At 36.6% G+C, this 22,020-nt stretch overlaps 1 protein-coding gene across 6 annotated transcripts in view; it reads left to right on the forward strand.

The window, feature by feature from the left end:
• PDE5A (phosphodiesterase 5A) overlaps positions 1 to 21,444 on the forward strand; it is a 53,571-nt gene extending 32,127 nt beyond the window's left edge. For 5 of the 6 annotated variants that reach the window (XM_061372125.1, XM_061372130.1, XM_061372126.1 and 2 more), the window contains 13 exons: positions 624 to 708; positions 3,995 to 4,170; positions 5,575 to 5,634; positions 8,733 to 8,879; positions 9,819 to 9,944; positions 12,032 to 12,126; positions 15,455 to 15,542; positions 16,586 to 16,686; positions 16,774 to 16,851; positions 17,726 to 17,789; positions 18,343 to 18,417; positions 18,926 to 19,009; positions 20,558 to 21,444. In XM_061372125.1, the coding sequence (XP_061228109.1) occupies positions 624 to 708; positions 3,995 to 4,170; positions 5,575 to 5,634; positions 8,733 to 8,879; positions 9,819 to 9,944; positions 12,032 to 12,126; positions 15,455 to 15,542; positions 16,586 to 16,686; positions 16,774 to 16,851; positions 17,726 to 17,789; positions 18,343 to 18,417; positions 18,926 to 19,009; positions 20,558 to 20,695 (1,317 nt within the window). In that variant the 3' untranslated portion in view covers positions 20,696 to 21,444. The remainder of the gene's footprint in view (positions 1 to 623; positions 709 to 3,994; positions 4,171 to 5,574; positions 5,635 to 8,732; positions 8,880 to 9,818; positions 9,945 to 12,031; positions 12,127 to 15,454; positions 15,543 to 16,585; positions 16,687 to 16,773; positions 16,852 to 17,725; positions 17,790 to 18,342; positions 18,418 to 18,925; positions 19,010 to 20,557) is intronic. The other variant, XM_061372127.1, reaches the window with a different exon arrangement.
• Positions 21,445 to 22,020: the final 576 nt, after the last annotated feature.

Genomic DNA, 22,020 nt, shown 5'->3' on the forward strand with positions numbered 1-22,020 from the left:
GATACTTTGGTCTCCTCTAAGCCTCCTTTCATTGTGTTGGTGGTTTAATAAAGGGATCTCAAGCAAGCCAAAAGGGTCAATGAAAATTTTACAGCCACAAAATGCGTAGTTAGCTTAAAGTCAGGTAGTTACTTCTGTTTTATGACATCTGTTCTCTGTTTCTTATATCGCCATATTGCAAGTGAGGGGATAGCTGCAAAGGGGAAAGGTCAATTCCTTTTCACTTGGTGAGAGTAAAAAGGTGTCCTAAAGCCCATCTGGTCTCTTTTCAGCTGCACTGAGTGGAACCATTTGTAATTTTCATGGAAGTGGTACCTTCTTATGAAAGAATCTATTATAAATTTAGCACATTGTTAGCACAATTACACAAACCACTGTAAAATCCTACTGAATCAAGATTATCATCGTCATATTTCATAGTTATTCACAAAAGCTTGTATCAGATACGGTGTTTATTATACTGTCCAGCCAAAGATATGCAAACTCTCTGAACACATGGTTTACTTCTGAAGGACTATGTAAGCCAAGAATAGCTGTAGATCCCAGCTCTACAGCTTTTTCACCTTTTTCACTTTGAATATTAGTCTTCCAAATTATAACTGTATTTTTTGTTTGTTTAACAGAATGACAGTGCAGAAAATGTAAGTCAACACATAAAGAGTTTGCTGTGCACACCAATAAAAAATGGGAAAAGAAATAAAGTGATAGGTAGGTATCTTTTAAAAAAAAATCTTTATACATTTCATAGAAATATTTCTGTGCTCCGCTGCAGAATCTCAGCAACATGGAATCTCAACCCAGGAAAAAAGGTCCTTAATCATCATGTTTTCACATACACTGCAACCTTGACTGTAAATTGCTTACCTAGTAAGTTACCAAGTATGTACAGCTCTCTTGTGATACTTCACTGGTTTTATACTTGCAATCAAAAACTTTCTGTAAGTAAAATCATTTTCATTGCTTCCTATTCAGAGAGTCAGTTACCCCTATTGCTTGTGCAGACCTTTTTACAAGGCAGTGAAAGGAAGAGAAGATCTAAATCAGTAAATAAACCCTTCAGGCCTGAGTTGTCTGTAGTGCTGGGCTTTTAGGAAGCAATGGTGGCATGTGAAAAGGTGATCTGAACTACACAAATATTGTCAGTTTCCTCAAATGAGATTCACCTATGCGAAGATTCATACATTAGAAGGTCAGATGCTGTGCCATTTTTGGTGCTACCAACTGTCCTTTGGATGTGCCCACTTCTATCTGTGGATTACACTGGGAGCCAATAGTACTATAGTAAGACAATAGGTTTAAGTGTCTAAAGCTACCCAGTGTAAGTATCTCTGCAGCATCTCCTTCATTTTGATAGAACTAGTTTTCTTCTAGTTTAAAGAGTGGCCATAGTTTCCTGGTGTAGCATTTCCAGAAGTAATTTGACATCACTTAGGCCTAGATGCTTATGGAAACTTAGAAGTCTAGCTGTCTCTAGTTCCCTAAAACTTCTAGGTGGCTGTTGTCTCAAAGACAACACCTAAAAAGAAACTCCATGCGTAAGTCTTGCATGGAGTTTCTGGTTCACCTTAAACATAGGGATGATGATGCTTTTGGAAATTACCAGGACATTCCAATCCCATGAAGAGTAGAATGTGTATCAGCCTGCTTTCCTGGCATCAGTAAGTTCCACAAATAAGCAAAACATAATATATACTGATTCCTAAATAGCAGCATGAATCCAGCTTCCACAGCTTAAAAAACATTTGGCAAGTAAATGTGAAGAGTTCCAAGAATGCATTTTTTAATGATCTTCAAGTAATTTTTCTTGAGAATTGTGGCAAAACCGCATAATCCAATGTAAAGTAAATATGAGGTCCCTTTTCCAGGAAGACAAGTTGGGGGGGGGGGGGGGGGGGGGAGTGTTAAGTCTGTTGGGGTTGGTTGGTTGTGTTTTTTAACTCCTGAAGCAGAAAGAGAAGCATCATCTTTACCTGGTGGAGTTCTCTGAAATTTCTTTTGATATCAGCTTCTTAAATTAGTTCTTTTATTACTTTGTTTAAATATTCTACCAGACTCTAGAAGACCGAGACAAAGATTGAACTGTTGAACTTTAAGTACAGATATCTCACTATGCTTTTAGTACTGGTAAGACAGTCACATCTGACCTCATGTATTTTTTTCATTTACTGTGGAAATTCAAACTGAAAGTTTTAATCAGGCTACCCGTTTAGGTGAGTTTTCCAACTCTGAGTAGTTCTCACTGGGAAATGTTCCTTAAATTCTTTTAAGGTTTCACAGCCTGCCTGATGTTCAGATCTGTAAAACAGCAAGGTTAAGAAGTCTTTGGGACAATACCCAGAAGTTCCGTTAGCATATTATATACTATGTAAGACTACTATTATAAGTCTACTTTTTCATTTTTAAGATTTAGATTTTCATTTCATTTACCAGAATTTGGTAAGTGTGCTGTGCAGATGGGCATGGGGTGGGAAAAACTGTCCACAGCAAACTGACAAATCTTACTGACAAGACAGATGAACTTTTTCAGGTATGTGGTGAAAGCTTTAAAGAATTTTTCTATTGTTTTATAACTATGTCCCAATAAAAGACTTACGAGTTTCTTTAACTGTAACGTATGGGCCCCTCAATGCTTTGGGGAATCTTCTGAAAAAATTAAAAGGTCTTAAGTACTAGATAGTGTATTTCCTGCAGTTCCCCCATTTTTTTTTTTTTCGAGACATTGTGCAAATACTATTTCTTTTAAGAATTCTTTTGGCTCTGTGATTTATTCACTGTTGAGTCCTAATCTTGTATTCATTACAACACAGTTGCTGTGGAAATAATTAGAATGTCATAAACAGTACTAAACAGAGATCTGAAAGTGAGTTTCATGACATTTTGCTATAGAGTTTTTTAAGCCAGCTTCTTTTTCCCAGGAAAAGTTAATCTTGCTCTTAGTTAATCTTTATTTGATGGGACTATGTATTTTTACTATTATTCAAGTATATAGTAATCTCATTGCAAAAAGGTTCAGAATCCTGTTTGCAGTATTCATTAACCACAACCTATGCCACAACAGTTTACAGCTGCAGTTACAATGTTCTTACTGATTTCTTTAGAGGCGACTTTTACACTAAAATAAGATCCCCAGACAGAATGTATTTTGGAAACAAGACAGTGTTACACTGTCAACAGACATTAAACTTCTACATGCAACACCAGTGTTCTCCTAAAAGCACAGTTTGCATGTGACCAGGAAAATGCTTGCTTGCTTGGATCTAAGTTGCAGCAAGGTTTGGTAGAAGTTACCTGTTAGTGGCATGTGCATGTCGAAGTCCAGAAATTCTTAATAAAAATAAACAGATGCAACTACCAACAAGTTTGAATCTAACAAGTCAAATTCAGTAAGATGCTTTTCAGTGAGCTCAGCAGTCTTTGGAGCAGGCTGTAATTCAATCACATCCTCACAGAATCAGGGAGTATACTTTAGCTTTCAGCCTCAACTTGCGTATTCTCTTTAGTTCATTTATTTTAAAAAAATTCCAGCACTGACTCAAATAAGGAAGTGAAAACTCTGTGTACCACTCTTCTGACTTTCATAAATGGTTCTTTTGGCATGGTTAAAAACGTCTAATTAGCCTCTAAAAGACAAATTGCCTTTAGGGATTAAATCAATCTAGAATACTATTAATAATAAAATGACCCTGGAATTTCACAAGATAATCATGTCTGTAAAGCCCTACATTTGTGGTTTACAAATCCTAATAAATACGTTTGAATCTACTAAGAAATATAGTACATTTTAGCATTTACTCTGTAATACAGTGAAATTACTAAAAAAAAATTCCGGTGAAAATCCTGTAGCACTCCTGTGTGTCACCTTTATGTCTGTTGCTGGTTTATCCTGTAGGCTAAGCTGTTGTAGCCTCAATTTTTCTCTTGATGTTCCATACAATAGGTGATATGTAGGCAGTTTTCTTGTTTTACATCTTCTAATCTCTGTATCCTGCCACAGGGGTTTGCCAACTTGTGAATAAGATGGAAGAGAATTCGGGCAAAATCAAGGCTTTCAACAGAAATGATGAACAGTTCCTGGAAGCATTTGTCATCTTTTGTGGCTTGGGGATCCAGAATACACAGATGTATGAAGCTGTAGAAAGAGCCATGGCCAAACAAATGGTGACATTAGAGGTGAGCTCAAAATCTAGGTCAAATGGATCCTAAGTTCCCTCAAGATCTTCTCTGCTCTACACAGAAGTGCAGCTGTTTGCATGGATACTGAACAGAGATTGTTCTCCCCTACAAGAACAGCATTTGGCCTGTTGAGTTGCACAGGAATTTTTCTGCTTGTTTCTGTATCTGACAGCAGACTATTTTGTATTTTAACCTTACTCATGTGATTTTGTGGTGAGCTGAATGCATCTTTACATGAGGCTGCACACTGACAAAATAGTGGCTTTGTTCTGTTGCATAGGAAGAGAAAACAGTTTGGTGTATTAGGGGCTTCCTTTTATTGTCTGAGGTTTTCTGTGATGATTTTGGCACAGTCCTTTAGACAAACCAGTTTGTGGAGTAAAAGCGGCATTAATGTAGGTTTTCAGTAATTTCCTCAGACTCCATCAGACCATATCAAGATGTACGTCATTTGATCTCAGCCTTTGAAATGGTTACTGTTAATAGCTAAAGGGGGCTTCAGTCTGAGAAGCTGAGTTACCTGGAGGTGATAACTTGAAGCTGAAAGTCCCAAATTTGTAGACTTTGAATCTCCTAATATTCATTATGTAAATAGAGTGTTTACAGACTTCCTAAATGGGGATTATGTACCCTGTAGCCTTTACAAGAAATGTTAAAACTCAAACAGACCTGTATTAAGCAATGTTAAATAAAAAGGTGGTAAAATTATTGTCAAAACCATTTCAGGGTTTAAAAAAAAAGAGTTGTTTGTTTACATGGCAAATTAGCAATTCTCTCTCCTACTCTAACACTTTATAGGTAACGTAGAAAGTCCAGACAGGTTATAGGCTGGTATATAAGATGGCTTCTTTTCATAAAAAGTCAGTCTCTAGTTGTTAAAAAGCCTCCATAACATTTTCATGTCCTTGGTTCTCAACAGCTAAAAAGATACGAGCTTATTTTGTTAATTTAAACCAAACATACTGTCTTTCAGATTTTTTGCCAGGTTTCAGTTAGGGCAAAACTTTCTTTTATGTCTGAATAAACTCCTGAAAGGGTTACTATGGCAACGATGTCAGGCTCATATTTATAGCTGGTTCATGTATTGTTTGTCTTTGAAAGTGGGGCATGAAAACTTTCCAAATTAAAAATCAGAGTTCTTTGCTCTTTTATAGAAACTAATTATCTCAAGAAGATTCTGTGCTGTGCAAGATTTTTGAAAGCTACAGGTATCTCCTCATAGGCTTCCCGAGAGCTCCCTTAAAACCAGCATGGGTTCTGCATGGAAACTAAATTTCATCAGCAATAGCAATGCAATGCAAAGCCATGCAGCTGCGAACTGAGAATTCTGCTTTAGGAAAAATACTTTTTCACCATATTGCTCTTTTATTTGTACTAATGGCTACTTTCCTCTTCCTGTAGGTTCTCTCATACCATGCTTCTGCTGCTGAGGAGGAAACGAGGGAGCTGCAGGTAACAGCGGTAATTGAATTTTTTACTATTTAGAAATGCTCAACTAATAGAACAACAAAGGCATGGATGTGAGCCCTAAACATGCAGAAGCACATCTTCCAGAAATAAAAAATACAGTGAAGCTTAAACTGATCAGTTTCTGAGTTGAATCAATACATGACATAAAAGAGAAACATTGCAATGAGAAATACAGGTTGGCTAAAGAGCTGCAGTTATTTGCAGGAGAAGCAGAAGCATACCAACTGAGTTTGAGTGCCAGTAACAGCTGATGCAATGTTACACAATCATTATGTATTTCAGAAGCAAAATGTTGAGAACACTTCTGTCTGCAGCTAAGTCTGAATGGTGTATATTTTATAACTTCGGTACATTTCAGGCATCCCAAGTATGGGTGCAACTTTACTGCCTTACACAGAAATTCTGAATTTAATTGTTAATGTGATGATGATAATTTTTTTATTATTTTTACAGTTACTTTTCTGTTCAGTGTCCTGTTCTGCTCATGTTTAATTCTGGGTTTAGAAACAACTGCCTAAGGAATAACTATAGCTAAAATTTCAAGTATAATTTAAAGCATAGCCTGTGCTTAGTCTCTTCAGTTCTCTCTGTTGGAGCAGACTTTCTGGGGAAACAGCATCAGCCTGCTGCACGAGAAAAAATGGGAAGGATGGAGGGATGGCGAAGAAGGCAGATAGAGAAGTCCACAAGCTGGGTAGTATGGGACTGGACTGAACAAGCAAGGTGCCACAGAACAAGGCACAAGACTAAGGTTATTTCTGGAACAGTTAGCGTCATACAGATTTTGGACCTAAGTCCCACCCCACTGTTGCTCATTGAGACAAGATTTTCATGCGATGAAAGCATCACTCTGAATTTTAACAGAGCAATCAGATTAGTTCAGATAATTTTGGCTGAAAAAAAAAAAAGAAAAAGAAAAACAGGCCTTAAAAATAAGGGTATCTTGAAACCTCAGGGCACCACACAGAGCCCAAAGCAAACCACAGACCGAGTGCTATGTTGTACAGACAAATCAGTTTGTAGACTTTCACATCACTGCTAGAGTATGATCCCCGTGCTGTTGTATATAGCAGTGCAGATCTAGCCACTTCATTGGTCATTTGGTTCCTTCTTTGTGCTTTTGCATACAAGATACCTAATTCAGTGACCATTCCTCAAATTGCTTCTTTAGGCATTATTCTTTTCTTCAGAAAGCTTATTTTCTTTCTTTGGTGCCACATTCCACAACTTTGATAACTGAAAACGTCCCCTATGGCATATAGACTTTATAACTGTGTTGCCTATTATGAAAGTAGTTATCTTCTGCTTTTTTGCAGTTTGATTTTCTTTGTAAATCTGAATGATTCAATTTCTTTGTAGCTGTTACCTCTCTCTTTTTTTCAAGAACAGCTAAGATTTCAATGTGCAAGTTTTTACGCTGAAATGTTCCCAGTTGAAATGAAACTTGCAGTTCTGGCTGTCAAAAGCAGGAGATCAAGGAAGGGAAAGATAAATTGTGAATGAAGTCAGAACACAGGCATGAGGTGTTCTGTTGAGCTCCTATTGTGTCCTTCCAGCCCCTTTCCTCGTGAAATACCAGAATGCAGTTGCAGTTTTTCAAAATTATGTCATTAGAGTTTGTGAATGGTCACTTTATTTTCCACTGAACCTACTGGCCTTGTGGTTCTTTCACATGCTCATAGGTGAAATACCAAATGAATCCAAACTGAGGGACACAAAATTACTGGTACAAGAAATGTGTAAGAATGATGGATTTATTTTTTTTTTTCTGTGCAAATCCTGTTTTTCATACTCTTTCATGACTTTCCAATATTGACACCCAGGAAAGATAACAGCACGTTTATATGGAAGATATATTGGTAGACATAGTTATGAGGAGAGCTGATTTGTATGCTACATGTAAAAATATTGCAGATTATGAAACATGCTTCCTTTTCAGGGTCTCAGCCTTCCAGGACACAGTTCCCCATACTGGACAAATGTCTTTCCCCTAGAATTACAAAGTAGAAGATGAACACATAGGTTTATTTTTTTCACCATTTCAGTTTTATCTGACCTTCTTTTAAACCACACTCATATTGAGGTGAAACAACTGTAAAGAAGTAGCACTGACAACTCTACCTTTTATTTTACTGAAAAGAAAAAGATACTAAGTTGTGTACTATAGTACAAGACTTACCATTTATTTTGTTAGCAGCCTTAACATCTGTACGTCGAAAGTCAATGAATTACATCGAAGTTGTAGTATCTGTAATACATGGAGATGTTACTGGTAATAAAAGTTAGATTTGTAAAAGTATAGAGCTGTTTTTTTTTTTTTTTTGTATACTTTATAATTTCACATTTCATATTGAAGGTTTATGACTGTATTCAGATTAGATCAAAAACACGGTCCTAAATTTTTAAAGATTATGGATCACAGGTGAAGCCTAATTTTTCAGGTTTCTAGACCAGAGAAAGCTCTGCCTGTGGGCATGTTCTGACTACCATAGTGCTGAATGTGGATTCTGTTAGGAATTCTGTTCTATTGACATCTCTTTCCTCACCGTTTTTAGAAAAATGTAAACATCTACAGATTTTTATGTCTGCACATCCATGAAAACATAAAACTCCACTGCCTTAGCTTTTCAGTCTCCCAGTTTCATACATACTCTTGGTTACAATTTGCCTTTGGCGGTTTAGATGACAGACTGACCAGGTAATCACAGAATCATAGAATAGTTGGGGTTGGAAAGGACCTCAAGATCATCCAGATCCAACCCCCCTCCCATGGGCAGGGACACCTCACTCTAAACCGTGCCACCCAAGGCTCTGTCCAACCTGGCCTTGAATACCGCCAGGGATGGAGCATTCAAAATTCCCTAATCCTTCCCTTATTCTTTTGATCTGTGGCAAAGTGTGTGTTAAATCTAAGGATATAAGGCAGTGTTAAATGAGAAAGGCTAAGGAAAATGAGAAGTAATCATCAGGTTTCAGTGTAATGCAAAGTTAAAATTTCGAGTATCTCACTACTTTTTTGTGGAAAAAGCCAGTATTTATGTTATGCTTTTCTTTCCTAGTCTAAGCTGTGTTCTGTTATTCTTCTCTAGGCTGCTACAGTACCATCCACACAATCTCTCAACCTAACTGACTTCAACTTCAGTGATTTTGAGCTATCAGATTTTGAAACAACACTGTGTACGATACGAATGTTCACAGACCTCAACCTGGTGCAAAATTTCCAAATGAAACATGAGGTATGAATGTTGTCAAATGTTGTTTCACATGAAGAGACAACTTAAGTATTAGAAAATTAGGAGAATAGTGAAATAAGTCCACAGTAAATATAAATGGAAATATGTATTAAAGAGTAGTTAGCAAACTAGGAAGGCATGTAAGGTGGGTAGTACTGGAGTGTGTCCTTAGTTTGGTTCTACTGAATAATCAGTAATTCAGTTAATGGTCTGTACAACACTTTTAGAAAACTTGGGGATTGGAAGTATAGAACTCAGTTAAAATTCAAATGAGTTTGAGAATATATAGCAGTATTTCAAAATCAGTAAGAACAAATATTTAAAGGCTTAACAAAAGCAGTAAAATGCATAAATTAAAAATGGTAAACAGAAGTGGTAACAGAGACTTCACAGCTACTAGTATTAGAAACCATGTAAAAATCAATAATGTGCCATAGTAGCAAAAAGCGGCAAATTTTGCGCTTTCCTGACAGAGTGGTATTACATATCCATGGAGTAATTATATTGTAGCTTATTATTTGAAGAGGCACATAGAGATACAAAGTAATTTTTAAGGAAATAAGAATTGAGGAGATTGAGAGCAAAATACATTTTCTCTGTCAAATATGTTGTTACAAACAAGGATTTTTTTTCTCCCAGTTAGCTCAAATTAACTCAGTTTCTGAATTAACAGCACTGCATCTGATATTAACATTTAGCCATTAGTAATAAAATCTCCAACACACAAGTATTACATACTCAATGAAAGGCTGAACTAGTGGATGTAAGCATATTCTTATCTATGTTGGCAGTTACAAGTATGTTACATTTGAACTTTTAAAAGGAACTATTTTTTTTGCCGTGAGAGTTTTCAAGCAGGAATATTACAGAAATATTTGTTTTCATAAAAATAATAGGTTTCAAATACATTTACAGTTAACTATGTGATGCTGTTTCTTAAAGGTCCTCTGCAGATGGATTTTAAGTGTAAAGAAAAACTACCGGAAAAATGTTGCTTATCACAATTGGAGACATGCCTTTAATACAGCACAGTGCATGTTTGCTGCTTTAAAATCTGGTAAAATTCAGGTACATTTTGCCGTTTCTACATTAAGAATCTTCTAAAAATTTTCTTCTAAAAAAATGTTATAACGGTGCATAGTTCTGATTGCCATGTCAGTAAGAGGGTCATCATTCTGTGGCATTGCTAATGAAATCAATATATTTTTGCTGAAGGTTCACAGCTTTAAGGGCTTGGTTTGTGAAATTGCTGTCATCTTGTTATGTACCCAGTTCCAGTTAAATCCTCTGGAAATGATTAGGTATATACAGTGGGAAAATGTCAAATAAAACACATGCATGATTATGTCCTTTTTTAAAGTTAATTCTTATGCTACAAGCAAGTCAAAAAGGTGGAGATGAAAAAGACTGACCATCTTTCAGGGTGTTTCCTTATAATATTCAACAGGAAAATTTTAAAGTCCAAACAGAGCTGAGTACAGCTTTAGACAAACAATAGAATATTTTTGGAAATCAAGATTTAAATGCTCATTTCAATGCTTTTGAACAATGCTTCAAGCTTCCACTTAAAAGACGCATAATATCTTTAAAAAAACAATCTATCTTTGGTGTAAATACTGAAGAGTTAGATGATCCCCAGAATATGAAAGATACCAATTCAAGATTTTTCCAAAATATGTTTTTAGATTTTTTTAATATTCTTGAAGAAAAGAGAATGTGTCTATTTATTCTGTATTAATGTGTTTCTTTACTTTGATTACAGACTACTCTTATTAGTTGGTTTATATTATTTTTCAGTAAATACTTCTGAAAGAATAAATAAATCCTATTTGTAGACCAAAACCTAGTATCAATAATGAAGAGGCATTCCTTTCTTCTGAAAACTTGTCTCACAAAAAAACACACAAACAAACAAACCAAAAAAAAAAAAGACAAAAGTTGCTGGATGAGACAAAAGAAAAGGCTTCATATTCCTTCTATACTGCAGTGGACATGGTAGTTTTGCTCTGTGTGGGGTCTAGATCTGATGGTCCTGATAGCTTGCTTGCTATTTTTGGAATCCTGTCTGTCTCCGCTGTGATTTCCATAAACTCATTTATTCCTCACTACATTGGATTCACTCCACACTGATTTTCGTGTCCTAGATTCTGGAGTCAGAATGGCGTTGATCATAAGTTTCTAATTTTTTTCTGTAGTTTGAGGTGAAAACCACATGATGGGGGACACAGCTTCCTAGCAGAAACATAAAAACAGTAATTTCCAAGCTGATTTGTCTTTTAATTACGCTAAGGACAGGCTTCACGTCTGGAAAACAGATGTAAAGCCGCAGTTGTAACTGCTTAAGGAAAATTTGGCTTTGATTGTACAGAGGGTGCAGCCCCCTAGTGGCAGTGCTGTCACTACCTGTTCCTCAAATTCCTTAACTGACTCTTGTGCCTGTGGCTCTTGTCCCATTATGAAATGTTGCATCAACAGTGTAGCTTTGTCCAGCTTCTGTTTCTTACTGGACAGATTTAAATAAATTTACTATCTAATTCTGCTGAACAATATTCAAGATACGAAATAGTCACAAAGAGAAACTATAACCTGTTCACTAATCCATTTTGGAGGTCCAGAAGAAACTCAAAATAATGAGTCAGATAGTGGTTAATTTTGTTTTCTATGGGCTTTAAACTTCTGTTCACTTATTTGTCCAGTAATCAATGAAAAGCATGTATTTTTTTTCCTTTTGATTATTCCAAGGACGTTTTATAATAAATGTTTATACTGGAATGTAGCCTAACTCCCTTGAGGTAATGGAATAGCTGAGCTAAAAGTCATGGGGTCAGAATTTGAAATGATTCCTCATGCTCTCTCTTCACTGTCAGGTGATATGCAAAGCCACTTCCTCATATCAGTTTTCTCATCAGTATAAATAGGGCTATATGATGTCTCCATTGATGTGTGCATTGAGATGTAGGAGAATGATTATTAGTGTTCACCACAACTTCAGGGATAGCCCTCATTCTCAGCATCCCATTTTATGTCCTTCTCCTCCTTGGCTAGAACTGTACCTGCTGTGTGGTAAAGCCAAGACAGCAGATATAGAACACATTGTGCAAAATAAATCCCCATCACAAAGCTAACTCACTTATTATGTTACTGTCTACATATAGAGCAAACTGACTGATTTAGAAACACTGGCTTTGCTGATAGCAACTCTAAGCCATGATTTGGATCACAGGGGAGTGAACAACTCTTACATACAGAGGTAAGTCTGAGAGAAGTTAAGTAAAAACAAATGAATACCAAAATCACGGGGCTAAATTAAGTACAACCTATTTGACTTCATAATGTGAGGCTGTGTAAAGGAGCAGGTTTTTAACAAAGTAGTAAGTGCAAGAACAGCCAGAAGCATTCAAGAGTCCACAGCAAAGATGTACAACCTCTGTTCCTGACTAGTTAAAATGGCAGGTGAAGCGAACTCTTAATAGGCTGTGCAGGGGCAGCATCTTCAAGCTCCTGTTTCAGAAGTCACATCCCCCATTTCCCATACAGTGACAGCAAAAGGTCCCAGCTGCTAAGGGACAAGCTGTAGGGAATATGGAGCTTTTCAGGTTTCTCCCTGCCTAGCCAGCTGTTCCCTGTTTAGTCTCAACCACCTGTGGGTCTCTGAGCTGAGATCTGCAGCTATCTGATACCGAGGTGTCTCCTTACCATCTTGAACTCTTGTTTTTCCAGAGTTTTAAGTTGATTTGGATAAGTTACATATTTAAAATCACATTACAAATGTATGACTGTTTTGTGTTGATTTGGTATTATCTATGCTCTTCAACATTGATAAGTTCTAGAATTACAGAGAAACTTTTACAACATAAAAAGTCAAAACGTACTTCGAAACAAAATATTTTTACTAAACAAAATATTTTATTTTGAAGTTATCAAAATAGGGCATCTGAACTCTCCTAAAATTTTCTCCATATTTTAATTTTTAACTAAAAATACCTAGGTCTTTTATAATTTATCAGTAGTTTCAGATCTGCTCAAAATGTGTTTTTCAGTGAATTTAGTATTCAGGTAACAGTATATAATCTTTCCTTAAAATAGCTTGACTTAAAAAACATGGTATAATGTGATTACTGTGATTTGGCAATGTGTCCTGATCTGACCAGAGATGAGGAAAAGATACCCAGAAGTGCATACTTCTGTTTCTGGGAGAGCTGGAGGGTGGAAGAAGTGGTCTGCTGTTTTCACTGTGTGTAGAGTAAGATACTAGGGGAAGAAAAGTGTCCAAGGCAGAGAATACTGAAAGACAGAAAGTAAGCCGACGCAGAATTCCACCCGTTCATACAGATGTGTTCAGAGTAACACTAAGACTGATGTGTATAGCAATTTAAAACCAACCAAAATCCCCCAAATTGAAAGAATAACCTTTTTCTAGTTTCTTAATAGGGGATTCCAGCAGTGACTGTAACCTTGCAGTGATTGGAACCAGTTAGCTATTTTTTGCTTTATTTATTTAAAAATAAATTTCCTGGAAGACATCTGGAGATGCATCATCTCCTCTCAGAAATGTCCTGGGAAAGTATTATAGACAGCAAGATCTAACATTTGCACATGCTGCAAAGCAGCAATGATTACAGCTTAATAATTGTTTCGCAATGGAAGGTTCCATGAATTTTGTTTTTTTAAATCCCTCATTTCATTGAAAAGTTAATTTTCTAGGAACAGATCCCTTTTGTTTCTTAAGTATCTTGTGGATACTTAGCATATAGTTTTTTTCTTAAGCAACAGGGTTTCAAAATTTAAAATGATCCTGGTAGTAGAAATTACAGGAAAGAAACTGCTGAAAGGTATTTTGGTAGATAGGCTGAGGGTTTCTTTTTCTTCCAAACCCACATGTAAAGTAGGCAAGCCCAGAGTATGAATAGTGCATAACCAAACCACTGTGTTCAGAAGGCAATGGTGTCCTTTAGCTCAGCGCAGTGGTTTAACAGAAATGCTGTGTACTACAGTAGTAGGACCTCAGTTTATTTCCAGCACTTGTTTCTTCCCAGACAGCCAGGGTCTGTAAGTACCAAGCAAGCTGTAGTTTGGTGCAGAACTTGGGAAGATAAATTAAGATATTTCTCACATATTTCTCTCTTCAGTCAGGATGAACTTTAGGGGACATGGTATGCATTCGACTTAACTCAGTGGGAATTTTCACCCAGCATGCATTGGCACCATACTACAGTTTTTTTTTCCCTCTAGAAACACACAAGCAAATATGCTCTATATGCCTTTTGCAGTGGTCTCAGAGGAGGTACTGGGCAGTCAGCCCATAATCCTCAGGGGCTTGCATCCTTTAATCTCCCTTTCCGCATTTTAGTTTATCTTTCCATCTTTTTCTCCACATTTTTGTGCTTCTGAAATTCCCAGTCTCTTCTTAGGACTTTTATTGAGTCTCCGTGTGCAGTCACTTACACAGGGACCCAGTCCTGCAGCTACTAATTCATATGACTGAGACCCAGTCCTGCAGCTACTAATTCATATGACTGATTCTTAACCATACAAAAAGTCCCAAAAATTTTGCTAAAAATTTTTTTTTTACATGATTAAACACTTGTAGGCCAGATTATAATTAAGAGTAATGGATTCAGGATCAACAGCCAAAGAGACTTGCAAAAGAATCCAGATTTATTAAAGAGATGACATAAGCACCATGGGACCGGGGTCTGAAAAGGAAGATACAGTAGCAAAAATTAAGAACATTATGTAATGAGGATCAAGGGAAATCAGAACCCCTCAGAGAGGAGAAGTTTAGATATGCTTTATCTAAAGCTACTCAAACATTAAATTCTATTTTCTAGACTAACCTTTAAATTCTGCATTGGCACAGTTGGTTTCATGCTGGTTTTCTCTGCCTGTAGTACAGCCAACATCTTGTTTCCCTTTTGGATTTTACCCTGGGCATAAGATAGGTAACGATATTGCAGTAGTTGGTCATGAAGAGAGTGGTGATGAATGAAGTATCAGTACAGTTACTAATACTGGGAAATTACTTGATCAATCAACAGTTTTGGGCCCTGCAGAACAGTACACTGAGGTCAGCAGGAAATTTACCATGGGTATCAGGAGGCTTCACATTAGGTCTGCATTTTACTTACAAGTTCAGTAACTGAACTGACCGAATATGCAAGGCAGCTGTTTAAAGTGTAACAAACCCCCAAACCATCACTGAAATTTTGCTTGTGAATGAGTCCTTGTTGCCTTCCCCTTTCATACAAGAACTTTCACTCTTCATAAAACCTTGTATTACATTCTCACTCCTTGTGTGCACCTGGTCTCTACAGATAACAGAAGGCAGAAAACCAGAGCTGTCAATGCTCTGAAAAGTAACAGAATTGTCTTTTTGCCTTTACACCCCCTGCATCCTTCCAAATGTATTCGCTTTGTTTGGGAATTTACACAGAAAGAGGAAAGCAACTGGTTAAGAACAAACCTGGGTGGATTGGGAAAACTGTAAATGAGAAAACAACATTAAGAGGGAAGTCCTTTTTGGACTAGTAGTATGTTTAATTTGATTTCTTAATCTGATTGGTCTTTTTACTCTGCAGAAGTGAACATCCACTAGCTCAACTGTATTGCCACTCAATCATGGAGCATCATCATTTTGATCAATGCCTTATGATCCTGAATAGTCCAGTGAGTGCCACATTTTTGTGTACACTGAAGAAAACTATTCCCTAATTTACTTTTTATTTTTAGCTTTTGGATAGATTCCCACCTTTTACATTCCTAAGTGATCTTTATTCCTTTTTGGGTAAAGAATGCAAATGAAGCAGTTTAGAAATCACGGTTCCATTGCTGAGTGCCACCAAACCTTTCCAAATGTTGTTTGACAAGGGAAGCCTTGCTAATTTCCTTTTGCGTACCTGTTCCTTGGACCAAAGGAAACAAAAGGCTTTGTTGCCATTTTCATGACCTCTTATGAACCACCAAACAAACCCAAGTCCTTGCTCTCATTTCAAAAAGCATTCTGGCCTACACATACACAAAGCTGATGACATACACAAAAAACATTCCGGCCTACACATACACTTTTGAAGAGACCAAACCAAACACTGCTAATGTTGACATTCCAAAGTGAAGCCAAACCCAAGTTAACTAAATATGCAAGTAAAACTAAGTTCTTCTTGGTTTATATTATTAACTAATTCTAAAGTATAGGGAAGTTGCTATTTCACCAGCTCCATAGTGCTTTGATTTAACAGTGGGTTGCTGAGCTTATATTTCTATGTAATAGAATTTGTTATTTATGTTGCTTCATAAAAGGAAAATATTTTCATTTGTGTGAGGTGTATAGGCAGGTACTGGAATCTATTGTAGTTCCTCTGCTTCAGGGAAGGATTGGGAGGAAGATGAGAGAGAAATGCTACAATGCACCTAGCAGCAAATTTAATTTTGATGGGTGGAATGAAGTCAAAGGCTTTAATGTTGCTCTGCTTGGAGTTTATTTTGTAATAGTCACTTAGGATGCTGTGCTGCTTTCCTCTATTATTCAAGAAGACTGGAATTTTTATTTTTAAATTGGGGAATGTGCAAAAGGAAGCAGGGTAAAACAATGACATCAGATGTGAGCAAGCAACTCATAATGAATTAGTATCCAAGAGACATTTTAGCAAACTGGTTTGCTGTTGCTCATTTTACTGATAGCACTGGCTATTTTTTTTTTTTTTTTGTAAAAGGGAAACCAGATTCTCAGCAGCCTTTCCATTGAAGAATACAAGGTCACACTGAAAATGATAAAACAAGCCATTCTTGCCACAGACCTAGCACTATACATAAAGTAAGTCAAAGTTTGGCTGGATAGTCATTGCTGGATGTTTGAATTCTGTCAGCATGCTGCAAAAACTTTTGTTTTTTTTCCTTAAAGGAGAAGAGGAGAATTTTTTGAACTTCTGAGGAAGAAGCAATTTAATTGGGAAGATCCTACACAGAAGGAGCTATTTTTGTAAGTAAAAGCAGAATGATGAAGTCGTTAGTTAATATTATTAGGTACCTGATTTTCAACGCCATGTTGCTGTGAATTTCATTAAAACCAGCAGATCTGTGTGCTCTGGGCTTGTACAAACTGGCACTACACATAGTGGCCAGTCACTGAATGACTCCCTGGGTCTGAATTACAGACTCTGCAACCTGTACAATAAACTTTGTTAAGTAGCACATGGAGCTATATGAACATTTCTGTTCTTCCCAGAAGAGTGTAGGGTTCTTGCCTATGTAGCATGTTCTTTTGCTGTGGATACTTCATGTTTCAATATTGAATTGCTGAAACTAATAGCTAAAGATTCAGGACAGGCAGCTTGTTTTGAAGCAGATTCCTTAATAGCAAGGAAGAAAAGAAAGCATTAAGAACAGAGACATATTGTAATGCACAGCTACAGAAAACCAGGCTTACATAGGCTCTCTTGGAAAGAAAAGATGCCATATATCAAAGTCAGTGCCTTTAAAAACCAGTCTAATTTAGTCATGTTTTATATCTATTCTTATTCCAGTTCTTGGCCCTCATACTGTCAATAAAACGGCAGTCACTGCTAATGTCATAAATAAATAAATATGATGTCCGTCCAGTAGCAAATAGAATGAAACAGTTCATTTGATGTGAATCCACCAAATAAGCTGGTCCAGCTTTTCTCATTTCTGCATGCTCATTTCACACAAAAAGTCAAAGTCTGCTGCATCACTGAGCCTTGGATACCTTTATAACTTTGCTTTAACTTGTTTCTTTGATGTTCCTTGAAATTTTATACCGTTTTATTAATCACTTGACTTCATGGCTATATTTCATAGTTTTTTTTCCTGTTGTTTTTTATTTTTTTCTACAGAGCAATGCTGATGACTGCCTGTGATTTATCAGCCATAACCAAACCATGGCCAGTTCAGCAACGGGTATATACTTAATTTTAAATACTGCATAACAGCTTCTGCTTCTTCCATCCAGTCTGTATTGCAAAAGCAGTGGTGGAATGCTTAGGAAGTACTCCTTCAAAGTGCTGTATGTGGACTTAAGACTTTCTCAGGTCTTTGTAGTAAGATCTGTGCATTTAGCTATGTCACCATGTTAGCAGTAACCTAAAGGTGAATCAGGAATCTTTGTTCTTTCCAACATTTCTGTGTTACTAGAAGGCAATAGTCAACTGATAAAACACCTCAGTATCAGTTGACCTTTTTCTGTATTGATCATTGCAGCTGATATCAGTGATAAGATGCTTATGTGCCATTTTATTCACTTTGCTTTGTCAGAGTAAATATCAGCACGCCAGGTGTTTGGTTTGTATAGAGATGTGTGCATGAAGAACCCTAAAAGCTAGTTGTTAAGCTGGAGAGTTTCATTATGGGGGGTCCCAATTCAATATATACTAAAGAAAGACAGGAAATAATAGTTTTGGTTGTAGGTAGCTAGTGAACTTTTAGGGCGCTCAATGTGTGAAATCTCTTACAGATTGCTGAGCTTATAGCTACTGAATTCTTTGACCAAGGAGATAAAGAGCGGAAGGAACTCAACATAGAACCAACAGTAAGTGACAAAGTCATGCATAATCACCTCTTTCAAAATGGCCTCTACAAATGGCACTTCACATCATTACTTTCAAAAGCAACAATTTCTCCCACTGACCAGAATACAGGGCCAACTCCTTCCTAGTAGTCACTTTTCTTCTGTGGCTCTCCAGCACCACTCGTGTGGTGTTACCTCTGAGCCAGAAGAATAGACTGCATTATTTCGTCTATATCAGTATTGTCTAGGAAATACATTCCTAAATTGGTACCTGTTTGCAAGCTATGGAAACCCAGTAAGCGTGTCTGTTTGTCTAGCTATTTGGGCTCTGTCATTCCAAAGACAATCTCCTAAGGCAAGTCATGCAGTCATATTACCTCCATTATAACAAATGTACTGATACCCTGCTGTGCTGAGCTTGCTGTGCGTGTTAAGGTGCCACTTTTTAATTGCAGCCTTTCTCTTTGGTTTTGGCTAGGGTTTTATTTAATGCATTTAAACACAGAGCTTGTTTGCTTTTTATCTGCAGGATCTAATGAACAGAGAGAAGAAAAATAAAATTCCCAGCATGCAGGTTGGATTCATAGATGCTGTTTGTTTGCAACTGTATGAGGTATGATGCCTAAGCAAGAATTGCAAATATCTAAATCCAGAACTGCTCACTGTAGCCTGTGACAGATGCTAAATTAGAATAAAAATCACATAGAAAACGACTCCCTTAGTTAAAAAAGGTTGGGTTTTTTTTGTATTGCTATATATTGCACATGATTCATTATTCAGTTGAAGAAATTATTACTTTAGCATTTATCATTAATGCTATATTTGTCTGATTAATGCATTTTGATATAAGAACATGTTGCCTCTTACAGCTTTCAGTGTATCACTCTTGTCATCTTGTCCCAAAGTCTGACTTGAACTGGAACAGCACATGGTTGACAGTGTCTGGGATTTTTACATAGATTCAGAATATGCCAGCTTGTGTCCTAACCCAACAGATAAGTGACAGTGACTTACCTACAGGGCAGAGAGCACTAAAAAGGATGGGGAGCCTTATGGGGAGGAAGCGGCAAAACCAGTAACAGCACTGGTAAATTCAAGGAAGGGCCTATGGTTTGAGCTGATCCAGTGTTTTGTTTCTTTTGACTGGCGTGCAGGTAGGGAATATTACCTGCTTACACAGATTTTTGTTTTCTTTAGTAAGTAATAACTGGTAAAACATATACACAACTGCAGTGTTACTTTGAAAATGAACAAGCAAACAGTTCACTCACCCAGTATTCAAATGCTATAAAAACAAACAGTAACAAGGGTTGTAATGACAGCTTTTTCACAGTTTTCTTCACTTTCCTTCAGTCAGTAGGAATGCAGAAACATAAATGAGTTCCCAATACAGCACGGCAAGTATGTGACTTACCATGTTATTCAGAGTAGGTCAGGTCCCAGTGAATTGAAGTTTTGTGGCATGTGTTAGCTAGGTAATCAGTACAGTTAAATTGAATGATCTACAAGTCTTTAAGTGAAAAAATAAAAGCAATGTGTTTCATTCTTTCTATTTTTTTAATTGAAAAAGTACCATTTAGCATTTTTAAATGCTGTTTAGATATATACAGATAAACAAAACAGGAAAACTACAGAGATGTCAGACCTATTCTTATAGTGTAAATGAACAATAATTCAATTAGGTCTACTGGAACTAATGCAGCAGCCTATAAAACCAAAAGGATCTATGGAGATGTATACAAGCTGGGAACTCAGTAGGGTCTGAATATAAAGTAACAGGAGAACTAGACATTGCTACCTCAAGTTATTTCAGCAAGACCTGAATTGCGTGTGAAATTTTGACTGATGTTACATTTTGTATAGTGACCAGCAGAGGGGCCAGGATTCTTCTCTGTGTACTTTGCAGTTGGTCATAGTAATTACAGAATCAGTGGGCTCAAACACTCTATCCATACCTCAGTCTAATCTGCACTAGTGCCAGGTAATTTTGTTCATGTTTGATATGCAGCAGGAAATCTTCCTTGAAGTTTAAAATACATGTTAATTTTCAATTAAATATACACCTCATATTTAATTCATTCTGGTCTCTCATGGTAATCTTTAAGAACACTTACTTTGTTGTTAAATTTAATACGTTTTATATATTCTTGATTTATTTCAGGCCCTAACGCATGTGTCAGAGGCCTGCTACCCTTTACTGGATGGCTGTAGAAAAAATAGGCAGAAATGGCAATCCTTAGCTGAACAACAAGAGAAGAATCTGATTAATGGAGAAAGCAATCAAGCCAAACGGAACTGAGATGCTGATTTAACAACCACAAGCTTGAGTTCACATAGAAAACATAGTAATAGGGGAGTTCTGCATTTTGCTAAACACTGTATGAATTTGGCTTATGTTTTGCCACTGCTGTATTATTTTTCCACATTTCAAGATATAGCATGACCATGTATGTGCCAAGGTTATATACAGAGTGTGTTTCTTTTATTACATCTGATGGAGATGGAAAAAGATCTGCAAAGGTATTTTTTGCTACCTTATTCTGTGAGAAGGTACGAGTGCAGTTACTCGACTGTCCCCAAGAGCCTATTTACAGATGTATATAGTTGTTTAGTGATCGTGTTGTGGCCAGTATCTTAAAGACTGCTGCATTTCACATATTTTTTTCCTCTTCCAGTCTTGTTGCATTACATTTTAAAAGTAATGAGCAGTCTTGCCTTTTCTCTTGCCAGAGGTTCAGAGGAAGGACTGGGACTACCTCTGGGAGACTAATCCCGTATATACTGTGCTAACCTCTTTCAGGAGACAAAAGTGGGCTTTAGAGTGAAAAAGTCCCAGAATCTGTGCACCCAGTAGGTTTTATTCACACTAGAGAAATACCTTAGCAAATGTCTTACATTTAGAGAAATAAAATAAAACACAGCAAAAACCAAACCTGTGAATTACTAAGCAATGGGGGTCTTAAGAATTTTGTGGTAGGAGTGTCATAAATATCCATGAATAATGAAAATTACTTGAAGGTCAATAAAATGTCACAAGATAACTGACAGCTCTCATAGAAAGCTGCAAGAAGCACACAGAGAAATAGAAACTAAACAAGGTCATTTTTTATATACTGGTTTTAACTTCCTTTGGAAGTTGAATTTAACATCATCTTAAACAAAAGACTGAATCATGGGCAGGAATAGTAGAAGAGACTATAACTGCAACAGCAGAGATGAAAGAGAGAAATCAGAACGATGCAGAAATGGTGTCACTTATGGTGACTATCAATGACTGATTCTTGAGGCCAGTGCTATTATGAAATGGCTATGACCACTAAGTTTTATGTTAACATATTTTAAAAATCATTTTTATCATTAGTTAATGTTAACAATGATTAATCACAATACCTTAAAGTAATAGGATAAAAAGAATACCGAAAGCAAAACCAGCCAAGAATGATACAGGGATTTGCCATTTTTATTTGAGCCATTAATGTTCAGAAAGGTAAGAAATCTATTGACTTGCACTAGTAAAAAAGGTAACATTGGTATTTTATTTAAATGAAGATGGCTAATAAAAATTGTCTTTAATTGGGAGACAATTCAAGATAATATACACATTAGACCAACCCCAAGGTACAA

The sequence above is a fragment of the Neopsephotus bourkii genome, unplaced genomic scaffold, assembly GCF_033783945.1.
Source record: "Neopsephotus bourkii isolate Nb327-2 ecotype Australia unplaced genomic scaffold, CSIRO-AGI_Nbou_v1 NB_1598, whole genome shotgun sequence".
NCBI classification, from domain to species: Eukaryota; Metazoa; Chordata; class Aves; order Psittaciformes; family Psittacidae; genus Neopsephotus; species Neopsephotus bourkii.